Genomic DNA, 17,225 nt, shown 5'->3' with positions numbered 1-17,225 from the left:
CATGGAAAAGATGAAAAGTAGTTACCGTGATGATCCTCGCCTTCAAGCCTAGGCAGTATCAGACCAGCTTTTTCCCACAGCATAGAGTTCTGCTTCAATTACATAATATTTGTTCTCACATCCCCCACAAATGTTAACTAAATTCAAACTATACCACTAGGATTGTGTTAAGGAAACCTGATATATTTTTTTAAATCAGAATTTTTTTTTACAAGATAAATTGGAGAGTATTTTTACATATGACATAGATTTTGTTCAAATAGAATGCTTTGATACAGTGCAGGTATAGTTTGGGACCAGTGTATCAAGCTCAGTCCTCCTCTCCCTCCTTGTTCCTGCTCACTGTGGGATTTCTCACTGCTACAAGACCACAGGGGAAGCATCCTTAGTGATAGGTAGAAAAAATTCACATTTTGACAGTGAATTTCTGATTCTCTGCTAAATAAACAGTTCCACTGAGGAGGTGTAAAGTTCCTCTTCATTAGAGCAGAATTTGCTACAAAATTAGATTCCTCTGGGGCTGCTCTGCTAATCTCACCTCCAAACTAATTTAGAATTGATGGAGAGAAGAACTGAGAAAGTCAAGGTTGTGTCTTCTTGATACAAATCTAGTGATTAAAAGGTGATAATTTAGTCAATCTGATTAAATCATATAGACAGTGCTTGTAGATTTATGGAATGAAGCATTTTTCTTATCTAGAAATCTGTTAAATTTGCCTAAATAAACAGATTATTTTCTCCATGTTTAGAAAAGATAATGAATTCATATATTTTCAGGGCATAGTCTCCTTTTATCATAAGCCAATAATTTTTCTTTGAAATAAGGAGTCATAATAGTCGTTCAAGTTTCCTAGTTAATGAGGTGATACGCAAATTCCCATCACAATGTGAGATGTGTCCTACATGATGTAAGATAGGTACCTAGGAGTCCTTTCTCATTCTCCTTTCTAATCATTAAAGCAGTGCTGGTGAAAGAAGAGAACCGGAGAAAACTGGTTAGAATTAAACATGAATGACTAGGAGAGTGACACAAGAGAATCAAATGGAAAAACATTTGTTGGGGATTATAATATAATCTCATTATGGGTCAATTAGAAGATTTAATAGAGATGAAAATATGTGATAATATCTTTTTTTCTTCAAGGCAAGAAAACCAGAAAGGTGGAAGGAATAAATGTGTAGTAAATGAGGGAGAAAAGGAGAGATTTAGAAAAAGAAATGTAGAGAGAACAAAAGAAAAGAGGAAGGCAGGGAGGGGGGAAGAAGGGAAGGAAAGAGAGAGGGAGGAAAAAAAAACAGGAGGAAGAGTGGAAAGTAAAACTGTGTTATTCAGTTTCTCTTATAACTCGAAAGGTAAAAAGTATTTACTGTGATCAATGAAATGATACAGAGACATGTAAGAGAAAAAGCTAATAATCTGTCTCACAGCTCTGTGCTTTCCTCTTCCCACCAAGTTAACCAATGCCAACATCTTCACTCTTCTTTAGGCTAATGCAAATGTGGTTTTATTAAAATTACCTAGGAGAAGGCAATGGCAACCCACTCCAGTACTCTTGCCTGGAAAATCCCATGGACGGAGGAGCCTGGTAGGCTGCAGTCCATGAGGTCGCAAAGAGTCGGACACGAGTGAGCAACTTCACTTTCACTTTTCACTTTCATGCATTGGAGAAGGAAATGGCAACCCACTCCAGTGTTCTTGCTTGGAGAATCCCAGGGACAGGGGAGCCTGGTGGGCTGCCATCCATGGGGTCACACAGAGTTGGACACTACTGAAGTGACTTAGCAGCAGCAGTGTTGACTTAAAAAAAAAAGCATAATGTGAGAGTTACAACTTAAGTTTTATTTGAGGCAGAATGAGGACTGCGTCCTGGGAGACACCTCAGATAGCTCTGATAAACTGCTTCAAAGAGACAAAGGGGAAAGATCAGTATATAGGTGATTTTGGTGAAGGGAGAGTATGTGTAATCAAGCACATATTTTTTCCAAAATGTTTCTACTAGTCTTATGAAGCTTTTGCTAGTCAAGAGAAGCAGTCATCACCATGAAGGATTTTAGTGGTTTTCTAGATATGAGGAGATACAAGAATTGGATTCATAAAATTGGCTCCTGAAAATGTCTAACTGTCTGACCACCTATTCTGCCAGTTTTCCCCTGGGTACAGAATGCCCTGTTTCTGATCTCTACCCTGAACTCCTTTCACGGGTGTTGAAGGTCAGTAGCTGCAGCAGCATATGAATTAATCCTTGTAGAGGGATAAGTGAAGTGAAGTAGCTCAGTCGTGTCAGACTCTGCAACCCCATGGACTGTAGTCTACCAGACTTCTCTGTCTATGGGATTTTCCAGGCAAGAGTACTGGAGTGGGTTGCCATTTCCTTCTCCAGGGAATCTTCCTGACCCAGGGATCGAACCCAGGTCTCCTGCATTGCAGGCAGATGCTTTACCCTAGATGGCAAATGCCAATTTGTAGTTGACACTAGGAACATTGTTGATTTACTCTAAATGTTAGAGTAATTTTGCAGAAAATCCATAAGGTTAACAAAATAAAGTAATGTAGGAATATTAAATCTTACCTTAAACTTTCAACATTGAAAACTTCAGAATCATACTTGTTTGTTGGGCTATTTAAAGTCTATTAATCTAAACCAATTTACTTGTGAAAAAGAAAAAATCATATATGGCATAATATATTTTAGATTCAGTACCCTTATCCACATAATCAAAGCCAAATACAGTGGAAAACTTTTCTTGGTCTTTCAAATTAGAGATACTGAGAGTAGAAACACTATATCCAACCTAAGAAATCAAATCAGAATGGTTTTTTTTTTTGTTTGTTTTTTCTCAAGTAATCTTCTAAATATTCACCAATAATGTACATACATCTTTACAGAGCAAGTGCAGTTTTCTTAAAGAAAATTACTTTCTTTATGTAATGTAAAGTATATGACTTTCCAGAAACTATTTTAAATGCTTCTGAAACTCTGAATTATGGAAACCCATTTTAGTGTGTTTGGATGACTTTGAACTACATTCTATTTTATACAAGACATTAGTATTAAAGAAGTTCACAGGGTGTTCTGATGAAATAGGAACACACCTGTCTGTTTCTCAAGCCAAGGAAACAAGGGGATGTCTATAAACCAAGCAATGTTCTCAGATCATAACTACAGGAACTCAGACTCTAATTGTTCCTCAACTGTCAAATCTTCATCTAACACAAATAGTAATAGGTCTGAGTGTCTCCTTCCCAGTTTCCCCACTCCTTACTTTTGTCTAATTAAAAGGAGTGCTGGTATACTGATAAAATAGGAAAGCAGATTTGTAGTTTAGAGTGACAAAAGGGAAAATAAAATCAAACATTTAAAAATAAGTATGTGACAAACTAAGGCCTGGAAGAAGAATTAAGCAGCTATCTAGGCTCTCATGCTTTCAAAAGTTGATCTGATTATAATAGAAAAAGGCAATCAAATGCCTTATAGAACATAACCCCTTTACTAAATAATTTTAAACCACTGCCCTTGGCTAGCAAAGAAAGCAAGGTTTCCTGTGTGTATTCCTTGAAACCTTTACAAGAGCTCAAAGCAAAGTTCGTTAATATACTTTGATTGAAATGTTATACATTTTTGTATCACTACACTTAAAAGTAAGTTTAAAAATTCCATTTTAAGGCTAAATATATATTTTCAAAAAATATTTTCTGCATTCTTGATCCATACTTGAACTCATTTGTAGATCAAAAATAAATGCATTGAAAACATTAGAGGACAAAGACAGTTTTGACCCCATGATTAGAAACCAGTTACCCTGATATCTCTAAATCCTGCCACCTTTATTACAGCAAGTTTCTCGGTTTATCATCCAAGGCTATGCAAAATAATTTTTTGTTAATTAAAAATTGGAGAAAATTTAATTCAGTCATATATTCATCAGCATGTGCCAGACAAAAATTGTAAAATAATGAATTCACAGCTTCATTTATGAATATGTGTGAGGATTACAGAATATCTTGTCACTTAGCATTCATTTAATTGAAGGGCAGAGCATGTGAACTTTAGAAAAGGCTGACAAGCTGGCATTACCAGAATTTTAATAAAGATTTAATTTAAAAATATTTTATCTAATAGAGCAATGTAATATCTTATGTGTAAAAGAGTTATTGTATGATTTATTTTTTCCTTGATATTATTCAAAAGGTCTCTAAATTTTCCCTCTGTGCATTAATTGATCACCTTAGCCAGGACATGCCAAGTGGACCAGTTTTCCTGTGGAAATGGGCGCTGCATTCCCAGAGCATGGCTGTGTGACCGGGAAGACGACTGTGGGGACCACACGGACGAAATAGCATCTTGTGGTAAGTTGTGAGCTTTCAAGCTGTTATTGGAGAAGAGAATGGCAACCCACTCCAGTACTCTTGCCTAGAAAATCCCAATTATGGAGGAGCATTGTAGGCTACAATCCATGGGGTCGCGAAGTCGGACACGACTGAGTGACTTAACTTTCATTTAACTTTCTAACTTTCAAACAGGTTATATCACTATCATCTCTTTTAAAAGGCTATTTATTTCTTTATAAATACAAGTTGACAAGGCAGAAGATGTTACTTTTTATTACTGCCTTTTGGGCCTGAGTGTTGACTTTAACTGTAGAATGTATGCATTCACAAGGCATATCGTTGGCTAAAATAAATGGATCCAAACATTGCAGATTTTAGTAGGAAGTGATTATTATAAGGTGAACAGGACATTCTCAAATGTTCATTATTAATCTTATGTCTGTAATGATTAAATTTTTCAAACAAAATAGCTCATTCAGTGACATGTAGAGTAACTGAGGAGGACATGCTTTTAATTTGTATGCATGTGTTACACTCTGGAGCAATACACTATAAGGGCTGAGAATACATAGTTGATAAACCATTTGTTACATTTCTAAAGAGTTGTATCATCTGAAAGACAAAATTTTTATTAGCTGAAAACACTTTTTTAAAGGCAAAATTCCTATTATTACATAAAGCTGCAAATTTAATTATACCCATTTGTACCCAAGAATTGATGCTTTTGAACTGTGGTCTTGAGAGTCCCTTGGACTGCAAGGAGATCCAACCAGTCCATTCTGAAGGAGATCAGCCCTGGGTGTTCTTTGGAAGGAATGATGCTAAAGCTGAAACTCCAGTACTTTGGCCACCTCATGCAAAGAGTTGACTCATTGGAAAAGACTGATGCTGGGAGGGATTGGGGGCAGGAGGAGAAGGGGATGACAGAGGATGAGATGGCTTTATGGTATCCCCTACTTGATGGACGTGAGTCTGAGTGAACTCTGGGAGTTGGTGATGGACAGGGAGGCCTGGCGGGCTGCGATTCATGACGTTGCAAAGAGTCAGACATGACTGAGCGACTGAACTGAACTGAACTGTACCCATATATCGGTAGGCCGTATTATCATTTGTGTACTAAAACACAATAAGGAAATGAACCAGATTTTCTAAGTCTTCCACTTTATTTCAGTCATGGCTTTGGATATTTTAAATTACTATGGAACAGCATAAATTAGACATGTGTAGCACATTTATTAAAATAGAATACAGCTGGGTATGTATTTTTAATATTTTGACTCTATATTATAGTATTTCTACCAATAGAGAAATAAGGAGACTTTTTTCTAAATCCTCAATTAAAATGGTTCTGTTTAGCATGTGTGCTCTGTTTACCTAAAAATTTTCTTTTTAAATTTCTTTTTATACCACACTAAGTCCCTATAACATTTGAGTTTACAACCTCTCAAAAAAATCTAGATAAAGTAAGTATTATTCATTGGCAATTGACATTCCACAGAAGACAGTAGAGATGCTAAAAAAAAAAATAATAATAGAGAATTACATATTTCTACATTTAACATGTAGAATTTCTGAGGGCTGGCCAATTAAGGTGAGTGAGCAGTGTATTTTCTCTCCTTTCCAATGTCCAGACTAATCATATGGCTGGGTCTGCTTCTAGAGGGCTCTACTTTTTAGAAAAACTTAAATGCTTTCTGCTCTTAGCATCTCCATCCAGAGTATCCCAGAAAGATAATGAGCAACCTGAAAACATTAAATGTAGAGAAGGTCTGGAGTTAGAATCCCAAGTCAGATAAGAAATGCCATGAAAAACAGACTAGGAAATTTGTGATGAGCTGTTTAGAGAATTTTGATCAGGACTTTGAGCTGACTTATTTTTAGTAATGGATCTAGTACAATATTTTTTTCTTTATTTTAGTAATTTGAATCAAAAGAGAAAAATCCTTAAAATTTCAATAATAATTAAAATAATCATGCCAACAAACTAACAAACTTTTCACGAGGTAAGTGGACAAAAAGTGTCAGGAGTCCAGACGTATTTTCTTACTGAATCTTTACGACAAATCTACTGGAAGTATATTACTCTCCACATTTTACAGTTAAGAGAGTCAACATTTAAAGTCGTGAATAACATGTGTGAGATAACAAAACTGATAAATAACAAGACTAGACCATGAATCCAAGTATGCTTAAAACTAAAACTCAACCATTTTGGTGAACTTGGTTTGGAAGCCAAGGATAAGGTGCAGATAGGGGGCAGATAATGGTGGTTTAGTTATGGTGGTTTAGTCACTAAGTCATGTCCAACTTTTGCAACTCCATGGGCTCTAGCCTGCCAGACTCCTCTGTCTGTGGGATTCTCCAGGCAAGTATACTATAATGGGTTGGTTGCCATTTCCTTCTCCAGGGATCTTCCCAACCTGGAATCGAACCCAGTTCTCCAAAATTGCAGGCAGATTCTTTACATACTGAGCTACTAGGGAAGTTAAAGCCATTATGAAATGAATTGAAGTGAAGTCACTCAGTCATGTCCGACTCTTCGCAACTGCATGGACTGTAGACTACCACACTCCTCTGTCCATGGGATTTTCCAGGAAGAGTACTGGAGTAGGTTGCCATTATATATCCGTAAATATCTGATTTAAATGCACAAACACCTGTAGTGAGTTTTATTCATTTCTGTGTTGGTAAATCAACATATCTTAGTGGAGAAGAGCCCCAATCCAGTGTTTGCTTATTTTTGTGATGCAAATACTCCCACTATGGCCAATATCAATTTGCCAACATGACTCTCTGAATACGGAGGAGAACATGTGCATAACAATATGTAGTATTTCCATGATACAGACACAATCAGCATAAATAACTTCAAAAGCAAAATACCTAGAAAATTATAAACTGTGAGTATTAATTAGCCTTGTTTTCAACATTACTTAATTGTAAGTTTATATGATTTATCATGTTTTAAAATAGTGCCTGTGTGCTTAACAACTGACTCAAAAATCCCTAAAAATTTAAGAACTGGCTCTGTAAGCTGGTACAAGATGCCTCCAGCACACCACTGGATATACAGACAATGTGAAGTTTATTTGTCAAATAGCATAGTTCCAAAAATGAAATTTTAGATAATATCAGTAAATCATATGGGCTGGTCTCAGTACCATTTTCCTTTTATAGCATAAGAAACATGTTTCTCTCTTTAGCAACATACTTTTATCTCTCAGATTGTCATTTTAACTCAAAATCTACATCAGTAGAGAAGCTTTCCATAAACTTTTAATGTTTAGGGAGAATGGCCTAAATTTCTCTCATAACAGAAATTATCTCTCCACTGAATACAAAATGACACACACACACAAAAAGATGTAACTTGTTTAATTCGCTGCATTAAAAAAAAAGCAGTCACTCTACTTGGCAATAATCCAGAAATAAATATAGTTTCAGCTAATTTCCAGTTTTATTAAGCATTATTAAAAACTTGGACTGATCATATTTCACTTCTCCTGATGGTGTTAGCCAAGTGCCTGTAAATTTACTCCAACTAGGAAATTCTGTAATCATTTTTCTTTTTATACCTCAGTTCCATAAACCACCTCTGTTATGTTTAATAATGATTGTTTTACATTGAAAAGAATATTACAGTTTGAGTTTAAAAACATGAAAAATGTGTGACTAAAAATGCTTCTGGTAGTAATTAGGAGCTGAAGGGACTATCAGTTCAGTTCAGTCACTCAGTCGTGTTCAACTCTTTGCGGCCCCATGAATCACAGCACGCCAGGCCTCCTTGTCCATCACCAATTCCCGGATTTCACTCCCATCGAGTCAGTGATGCCATCCAGCCATCTCATCCTCTGTCATCCCCTTCTCCTCCTGCTCCCAATTCCTCCCAGCATCAGAGGGACTATAAGGGGGATCAAACTTTCAGTGGGATTCACTATGACCTCTTTACAAACCTAATTAATTTTATGTGCATTTGCCTTTACAAGTTAATTGCATATTTGGGGTTCAGATTATGTGTGTGCACACACTTACATAATTAGGAAGGCCCTTGAGGATTTTCTCTTAATATGTAAATACTATTTTAAATGTTTTAGTATATTCCCTCTATAGAAAGGGGAATCTGTAATTTGATGCTGCAAATAAGAGAGGAAATGTTAGAATTATTAAACTTGTCTCAGAAGTATGTCAAGGAGCTAAATGGCCAATCTCATTTTAAGGACATGACTATCATGTCCTAGTTCTCAACATGACTGGTTCTCAACTTTAGCTGTCAATTAATGAATCGCCTGAGAAGCTTAAAAATTATCTGCCCATGCCTCATCCCAGGGTAATGAATAATCACTCAGATTCTAGTACCATTAAGGCACCTTTTTTTAATCTTGAGCATAAATCAAAATCTCTGTATGGTTCACTCAAAAACAGAAAGCTAGAACCCATTCCCAGAGCCTCTGATCCTGTAGGTCATTCCAGGGACCACACTTTAGGAACTACTGGCTTAAGGGAATCAACTTTCATATTTGATTTTATTTAACATACACTTAATGACTGTTTATATATACAAAACTAATTTATGATGGGAGCAATTACCCAAATAAATGTCATTCCCATTTCCACATTGTAGCATTAAATATAAGGGTATTTCATGATTAGAATATTTAACACAAACTTGCATTTTTGCCCCTTGGACAATTAATAGTCAAAAATAGCATAGTTGTTTATTTTAAAATTTAGTTTAACAATTTTTGGGTTGCTTTTTCAATGATCCAATGGATGTTGGCAATTTGATCTCTGGTTCCTTTACATTTTCTAAATCCAGCTTGAACATCTGGAAGTTCTCAGTTCATATACTATTAAAGCCTGGCTTTGAGAATTTTGAGTATTATTTTGCTTGCATGTGAGATGTGAAATTGTGTGGTAGTTTGAACATTCTTTAGCGTTGCCTTTCTTTGGGATTGGAATGAAAATTGACCTTTTCCAGTCCTGTGGCCACTGCTGAGTTTTCCAAATTTGCTGGCATATTGAGTGCATCACTTTAACAAACTTCCCTGCGAGTGTCCAGGAGTCTCTGGCAGAGGCATCGGTCAAAGGTGGCCTGATGCAGGGTTAGGCGCACTGAACACAACATTGGCTATACAAGACCTTTTGAAGGAGGTTGCCATTATCTTCATTACCCATACCATAGTTTGGTCTCAGATCAAATAACAGGGAGGGAACACAGCCCCGCCCCACCTATCAACAGAAATTGGATTAAAGATTTGCTGAGCATGGCCCCGCCCATTAAAACAAGACCCAGTTCCCCCCAGTCAATCTCTCCCATCAGGAAGCTTCCATAAGCCTCTTATCCTTATCCTGTTCCATCAGAAGGCAGACAGAATGGAAACCACAGTCATAGAAAACTAATCAAACTGATCACATGGATCACTGCCTTGTCTAACTCAATAAAACTATGAGCCATGCCGTGTAGGGCCACCTGTAGGACAGGTCATGGTGGAGAGTTCTGACAAAATGTGTCCACTAGAGAAGGGAATGGCAAACCATTTCAATATTCTTGCCTTGAGAACCCCATGAACAGTATGAAAAGTCAAAAAGATACGACACTGAAAGATGAACTCCCCAGGTCAATAGGTGCCCATTATGCTACTGGAGAAGAGTAATAACTCCAGAAAGAATGAAGAAGCAGAGCCAAAGCATAAACAATGCCTAGTTTGGATGTGACTGGTGATGGAAGTAAAGTCCGATGCTGTAAAGAACAATATTGCATAAGAACCTGGAATGTTAGGTCCATGAATCAAGGTAAATTGGAAGTGGTCAAACAGAAGATGTTAGCAGAGCCTCTCCTAAAGGGAATGCTTTCTTGCCTTTTCCAGTTTCTGTGGGCTCCTGACTCTTCTTGATTGTGGCAGCCTAACTCTAATCTATTGTCTTGTTTTTACATAGATTCTTCTCTGTGTCTCTTTCTCCTACAAGGACACCAGTCATTGCCCACTCTTAGTCCAGGATGATCTCATCTCAAGAGCCTTAACTTAATTACATCTACAAAGACACCTTCTAAATAAGGTCACAATCACAGGTACTAGGGTTTAAAAATTGGACAAATCTTTTTGAGCCATACAATGTAATCCACTACTTTATTATGCCCTCTTTCACCAACTGAAGTATAATAGTGGCTCAGTTATAGGCAGTTTTAAAAGATGAACAGGTAATTCTGTATGCAACCTGACTTGTGAAAATTACTCTCCTAATACCTATTAATTTAGTCCCTGCCTGCTGTTTAAATTTCTCACCAAGTCTCTCTATTACATGATTCAGTCCACTTCTCTTGCTTTTCCTTTGCACCTAGAGCTTTCTACTAACAGAAGCAATTTCTTGGCTTGCTAGCCACTGGGCAATGATAGTTAAAACTACCTCTTTGGTGCTGACCTTTACATAGAGGTGCATATGGTGCACTTCTGTGGTGCAACCCTTTACATTTCTGTCAAAAGTAAGCTTGATTTCTTTAAAGAGTTCAGTAACATTCATCACCTCATTGGTTATTAATTAATTAATACTAGGTGTTTATTAATTACACATATGTACACACATAAACACACACTATATACACATTCTTATATATATAAACATACACACAAATGTACATGTATACTCAAACATATATGTAATCAAAATCAAATAATATATATAAAATCTATATAGCACCTGGTATCTAGTATCTAGTAGTCATTCAATAAAATGTTATTAAATAGATTTGTTATAGATATATCTTTTTTCTTCTTTCTGAATAATTTTCTATTCTCAAATGAGACTATATATGTGTGTATGTATATTCTCAAATGAAAATATATATTTTTAACTGTGGCTGGAGTTGGTCTAGTTGCAATTAGTTTGAAAATAGCAATATTTCCAATATCCTTTTATTTTTATTCTAATGTTTTGAAAGATATCAGACTGAAGTCCTATACTGATCAAGGAAACATCATTTCCATCATGCTGAGCTAACATTTTGCAAACAGAAAGCTATATGCATAGGTGAATATTTGAATCATGAGTTGCTGTTCATTGCTATGAGATATTTTCTAGCATTTAAGCAGAACTTAGGTAACTGAAGTTGGAACCCTACCCAAGGGTAAACTGCCAAAAGGCAGTCAGAATGCAACTTTTGTTTTTTCTTCTGAGCCAGTATCCTTTTCAGAGCCTCAACTATGTGTTTTATTGGCCCGCTCTCAAATATTGTAAACTCAGTTTTTCTATCTTCTAGAGTTCACCAAGTCACAAATTTTCATTTACTATGTTCTACATGCCTAGATTGTTTAAAAAAGGCAAAGTTTCTGTTAGAGGTAAAAGACAGAGAGAGGGTGAAAACCAAAATTCAATCAGTAATAAACAAAATACTTAAAAACTATGACAAGTGCTATGAAAGAAATAAGAAACTAAATGACAAGCTACCTGGTGTGCTTATATGTGAATTTTCTAAATATTGATGCATGTTTATCAGTGAAAATTTATACATATCCTTTCTTTGATATGTATAATCTTTAGTAAGATTGGGTCCTTATATGGTAATGAAATTCTAGGCTCAATATATGTCCATAAGCTAGTCCATCTCTGTCACTATTTTGTATAAAACTATATATTTGTGTGTATATATACAAGTTTAAATTTAAAAATTCAAGTAAACTTATTTAAAAATAATTATTTTAATTGTCAGGGATGCTTATCACTCTCAGATATGGATCCAGTCTTTGCAAATATTTCTGCTGCCATAAAATGTATAAAAAGAGAAAATGTAACTTTTCTCTCTCCTGTATTTTCAGTCTAACCCACTGGTTTCTTCTCATTAATATTTATGCATGTTCAGCTTTCACTTTCTTTAAAAAGGTTATTATCAGCACAACTACCAAATTCTCCTTTGATCATACACATCTCATCAGCTATCATATAATTTTTTCCTCACAACTAATGTCTTGGGAAATTTGAATAAAATTTGTGTATCCATCTGCCACTTAGTTAACTATAAAAAGTGGAAACTCATGAAAATGGTCTTTCTCAAGCTCAACAAGGGGGAAAAAAAAATCTGGATAGGGCATATCAGTTTGTATTTAATGTTATCTGTAGAGCCAGACATCCTGGAATGTGAAGTCAAGTGGGCCTTGGAAAGCATCACTACGAACAAAGCTAGTGGAGGTGATGGAATTCCAGTTGAACTGTTTCAAATCCTGAAAGATGATGCTGTGAAAGTGCTACACTCAATATGCCAGCAAATTTGGAAAACTCAGCAGTGGCCACAGAAGTGGAAAAGGTCAGTTTTCATTCCAATCCCAAAGAAAGGCAATGCCAAAGAATGCTCAAACTGCCGCACAATTGCACTCATCTCACATGCTAGTAAAGTAATGCTCAAAATTCTCCAAGCCAGGCTTCAGCAATATATGAACTGTGAACTCCCTGATGTTCAAGCTAGTTTTAGAAAAGGCAGAGGAAACAGAGATCAAATTGCCAACATCTGCTGGATCATGGAAAAAGCAAGAGAGTTCCAGAAAAACATCTATTTCTGCTTTATTGCCTATGCCAAAGCCTTTGACTGTGTGGATTACAATAAACTGTGGAAAATTCTGAGAGAGATGGGAATACCAGAGCACCTGACCTGCTTCTTGAGAAACCTATATGCAGGTCAGGAAGCAACAGTTAGAACTGGACATGTAAAAACAGACTGGTTCCAAATAGGAAAACGGGTACATCAAGGCTGTATATTGTCACCCTGCTTATTTAACTTCTATGCAGAGTACATATTGAGAAACGCTGGGCTGGAAGAAACACAAGCTGGAATCAAGATTGCTGGGAGAAATATCAATAACCTCAGATATGCAGATGATACCACCCTTATGGCAGAAAGTGAAGAGGAACTAAAAATCCTCTTGATGAAAGTGAAAGTGGAGAGTGAAAAAGTTGGCTGAAAATTCAACATTCAGAAAATGAAGATCATGGCATCCGGTCCCATCACTTCATGGGAAATAGCTGGAGAAACAGTGGAAACAGTGTCAGACTTTATTTTGGGGGGCTCCGAAATCACTGCAGATGGTGATTGCAGCCATGAAATTAAAAGATGCTTACTCCTTGGAAGAAAGGTTATGACCAACCTAGATAGCATATTCAAAAGCAGAGACATTACTTTGCTGACTAAGGTCTGGCTAGTCAAGGCTATGGTTTTTCCAGTGGTCATGCATGGATGTGAGAGTTGGACTGTGAAGAAGGCTGAGCACCGAAGAAATGATGCTTTTGAACTGTGGTGTTGGAGAAGACTCTTGAGAGTCCCTTGGATGCAAGGAGATCAACCAGTCCATTCTGAAGGAGATCAGCCCTGGGATTTCTTTGGAAGGAATGATGCTAAAGCTGAAACTCCAGTACTTTGGCCACCTCATGCGAAGGTTGACTCATTGGCAAAGACTCTGATGCTGGGAGGGATTGGGGGCAGGAGGAGAAGAGGACGACAGAGAATGAGATGGCTGGATGCCATCACGGACTCGATGGGTGTGATTCTGAGTGAACTCAGGGAGTTGGTGATGGACAGGGAGGCCTGGCATGCTGTGATTCATGGGGTCGCAAAGAGTTGGACACAACTGAGTGACTGAACTGAACTGAACTCAACAGTTTCATCACAGCTGTACTTCGTGAAACATTTTTTTCCTCTTGTCTTCCATGAGAAGATATTTCCTCATTTAACCCCTACACTTCTCTGGTTCCTTTGTCTCTGCCTAACTTTCAGATATTCTTTCATTATTTTCTTTGTGAAAGGAAGTAAATTGTTTTCTAAAACATTCTCATTTCTTATTTATTTGTTTGTTTGGAAATGAGAGTACAATTTACACTCCTGATTCAGTATTGTTAAACATTTTATGGGTTAGCTTAGGTATTATAAATTTCCTCTTGGTATTTGCTGTTTTACTACAGTGTTTCTATATATACAATTCTTTTTAATTATCTGAATATAGATTGTGCTTTTTATATCTAAAGTCATATCTCTCATAAATTCTGGGAAATTCTAGAGAAGAAGTTTCCTTTTGAACAATATCTAATCTCCATTTTCTCTCTTCCATATTTTTGGAACTATTAGGTTAATGCTTGATCATTTTAGTCTATTCTTCATGATTCTTGATCCCTTCTTACATTATTTTTGAACTGAAACCTAGGAGATCTCTTCAGACTTGTATTCCAGTTTAATAATTGTTCCTTCAAATGTATGAATTTGTAATTTAACATTTTCTGGGAGAAACATCAATAAACTCAGATATGCAATGGCAGAAAGCAAAGAAGAACTAAAGACCTTCTTGATGAAAGTGAAAGAGGAGAGTGAAAAAGTTGGCTTAAAGCTCAACATTCAGAAAACTAAGATCATGGCATCTGGTCCCATCACTTCATGGCAAGTAGATGAGGAAATAATTGAAATAGTAACGGACTTTATTTTCTTGGGCTCCAAAATCACTGCAGATGGTGACTGCAGCCATGAAATTAAAAGACACTTGCTCCTTGGAAGAAAAGCTATGACCAACATAGACAGCATAAAAAAGCAGAGACAAACACACACACACACACACACACACACACACACACACACACACACACACAAAGCAGAGAGATTAATTTGCTAACCAAAGTCTGTCTAGTCAAAGCTATGGTTTTTCCAGTAGTCATATATGGATGGGAGAGTTGGACTATAAAGAAAGCTGAGCACCAAAGACTTGATGCTTTTGAACTGTGGTGTTGGAGAAGACTCTTGAGAATCCATGGGCTGAAAGGAGATCAAACCAGTCAATCCTAAAGGAAATCAATGCTGAATATTCATTGGAAGGAATGATGCTGAATCTGAAGCTCCAATACTTTGGCCACCTTATGCAAAGAACTGACTCATTGGAAAAGACCCTGATTCTGGGAAAGATTGAAGGCAGGAGGAGAAGGGGACAACAGAGGATGAGATGGTTGGATGGGATCACCAACTCAATGGACATGAGTTTGAGCAAGCCCCAGGAATTGGTGATGGATGGAAAGGCCTGGTGTGCTGCAGTCAACGGGGTTCCAAAGAGTTGGACATGACTGAGCGACTGAACTGATGCATTTTGAAAGTTCAATGCTCTAGTTTTCATTTCTAAATATTCTATTTGATTCTTTTTCAAGTCCCCCTACTTTTTTTCTCAGAATGACTTTGCATTTAAACAATTTGTCTTTCTCCTTTAATTAAATTTTGACTTCCCTACTTTATAGTACCTATCATATTTCAATCTCATTTCTGTCAGGTATTTTTAAAATATGTGTAGAGCTTGTAGATGTATTTCTGCCATTTGCTGCATCTGTTGAATTTCTCTCACCAGATTTTTTTCTTTCACCTTTTTAATTTTTGTGTTTTTTTTGTGATTTTTGAACTTTGAGACTATTTTATTATTATTATTATTATTATTTTTGGCCCTATGAAGTCCTTAGGACTTGTCTTCAGATCGGCTGCGTTAAACACCCTGAGAATTCTTAGAAATGTTATGTGCCCTGGATTAATTTTTACCTTGAGCTTTTGAGGTTGATGTTTCCTCAACTGTAGAAACTAGAAGTTATGATATAGTCTCCATACATGTACAGGGAAGACTATATTTTTTTTTCACTTACAGTCCAAGCTAAGACATCTCCTTGTACTAAGAGGAATGTCATCTCATGCACCCTTCTGCGTAATTTTAACCTCTGATACTGGATCTACACTAGGATAAATGCCTTTGTGGAATTAAAGAATTATCACCTATGTGAAGCTGACATTAATCCTCAAACATGTAAATTATAATTCTATCATTCTTCTATTGCTTTTCCAAGCAAAGTCACACACACACACACGCGCGCGCACACACACACACAGTCCCAGCAGTTATAGTTCACTACCTGATCTTGTTTTCTGTACCATTCTCATTTCTGGGTTTTGAAAATTTGTGTTATTTTTTTACACATTCACCTATGTGTTAAAATGTTTGGTTGCTACTTTATCTAGCATTTCTCTTGTGTCTATCACATTGCCAGAACTATTCAATATTTCTTTTCTTGTTCTCAGTCTCATTCTTTATATACTCCCTGGGTGTCCCTTTGACTTCCAAGTCTTTATTATATCAATGGGGATCATTTCTGAATCTGTCTCTCAAGCCTGTTTATAGCTCCTAAAATTCCACTACTTCTGTCTTACACCTTATTGCAGCCATTCTGAAGTTCTTGCAGTTTCTCATATATTTTATGTACTCTGACTTCTGGGCTTTCAGAAATGCCATCTTTCTGGAACATTCTAAAAGCACCCCTTTCCCTCCTGTTTGTCTGATTTAACCTGAACCTGTTATTTGTATCAACTTGTACATCACTCCTCTGGGGAACCATATCTAAGATTAGATGCTTCTGTTGTGTGTTGAAATAACACCTGCTACTGCCCATATCATAGCACTTATCAGAGGTTAATCAAGGCACTTGTTTAATTAAATTACAAATATTTTTCCTATCAGATTGTAAGTACTCTGAGATAAGAGAATGCTAATTCTGTATCCCCAGTGCCTAGTACTGTTTGATTCATTCATACATTCGTTCTTTCTGGGTGATATATCTCTAAGGTCTAGAACTCTCTTATACAGTGTTTAGTAAAATATATTGAATGGGTAAATACTTTCACAGTAGTTTTCTACTCTGTTTCACAGAATAGGAACCAGAGATCAGAGGTAAGTAACTGCCCGATATCACACATTAATTAGTGATAATACAAAAACTGAATTCAGGATTCACCTGCCTGTAATGTTTATGTTCTTTATACTTGGCATTATATGTGAGATATGAGGTTTTTATGTAACAACAATGAAAGAGTAGTAAAATAAAGACAATTTGTGGCACCCTATTC

The 17,225-nt window shown here is 36.5% G+C and overlaps 1 protein-coding gene across 1 annotated transcript in view; it reads left to right on the top strand.

Moving 5' to 3' along the window:
* Positions 1-17,225, top strand: part of LRP1B (LDL receptor related protein 1B) — a 2,198,408-nt gene that overhangs the window by 1,294,764 nt on the left and 886,419 nt on the right. Inside the window, 1 exon segment of the mRNA XM_018062463.1 lies at positions 4,232-4,348. Coding sequence (XP_017917952.1) covers positions 4,232-4,348 — 117 coding nt within the window.

The sequence above is a fragment of the Capra hircus genome, chromosome 2 (genome assembly GCF_001704415.2).
Source record: "Capra hircus breed San Clemente chromosome 2, ASM170441v1, whole genome shotgun sequence".
Taxonomy (NCBI): Eukaryota; Metazoa; Chordata; class Mammalia; order Artiodactyla; family Bovidae; genus Capra; species Capra hircus.
The sequence above is the reverse complement of the archived record's forward strand: the minus strand, read 5'-3'. Positions and strand labels throughout refer to the sequence as shown.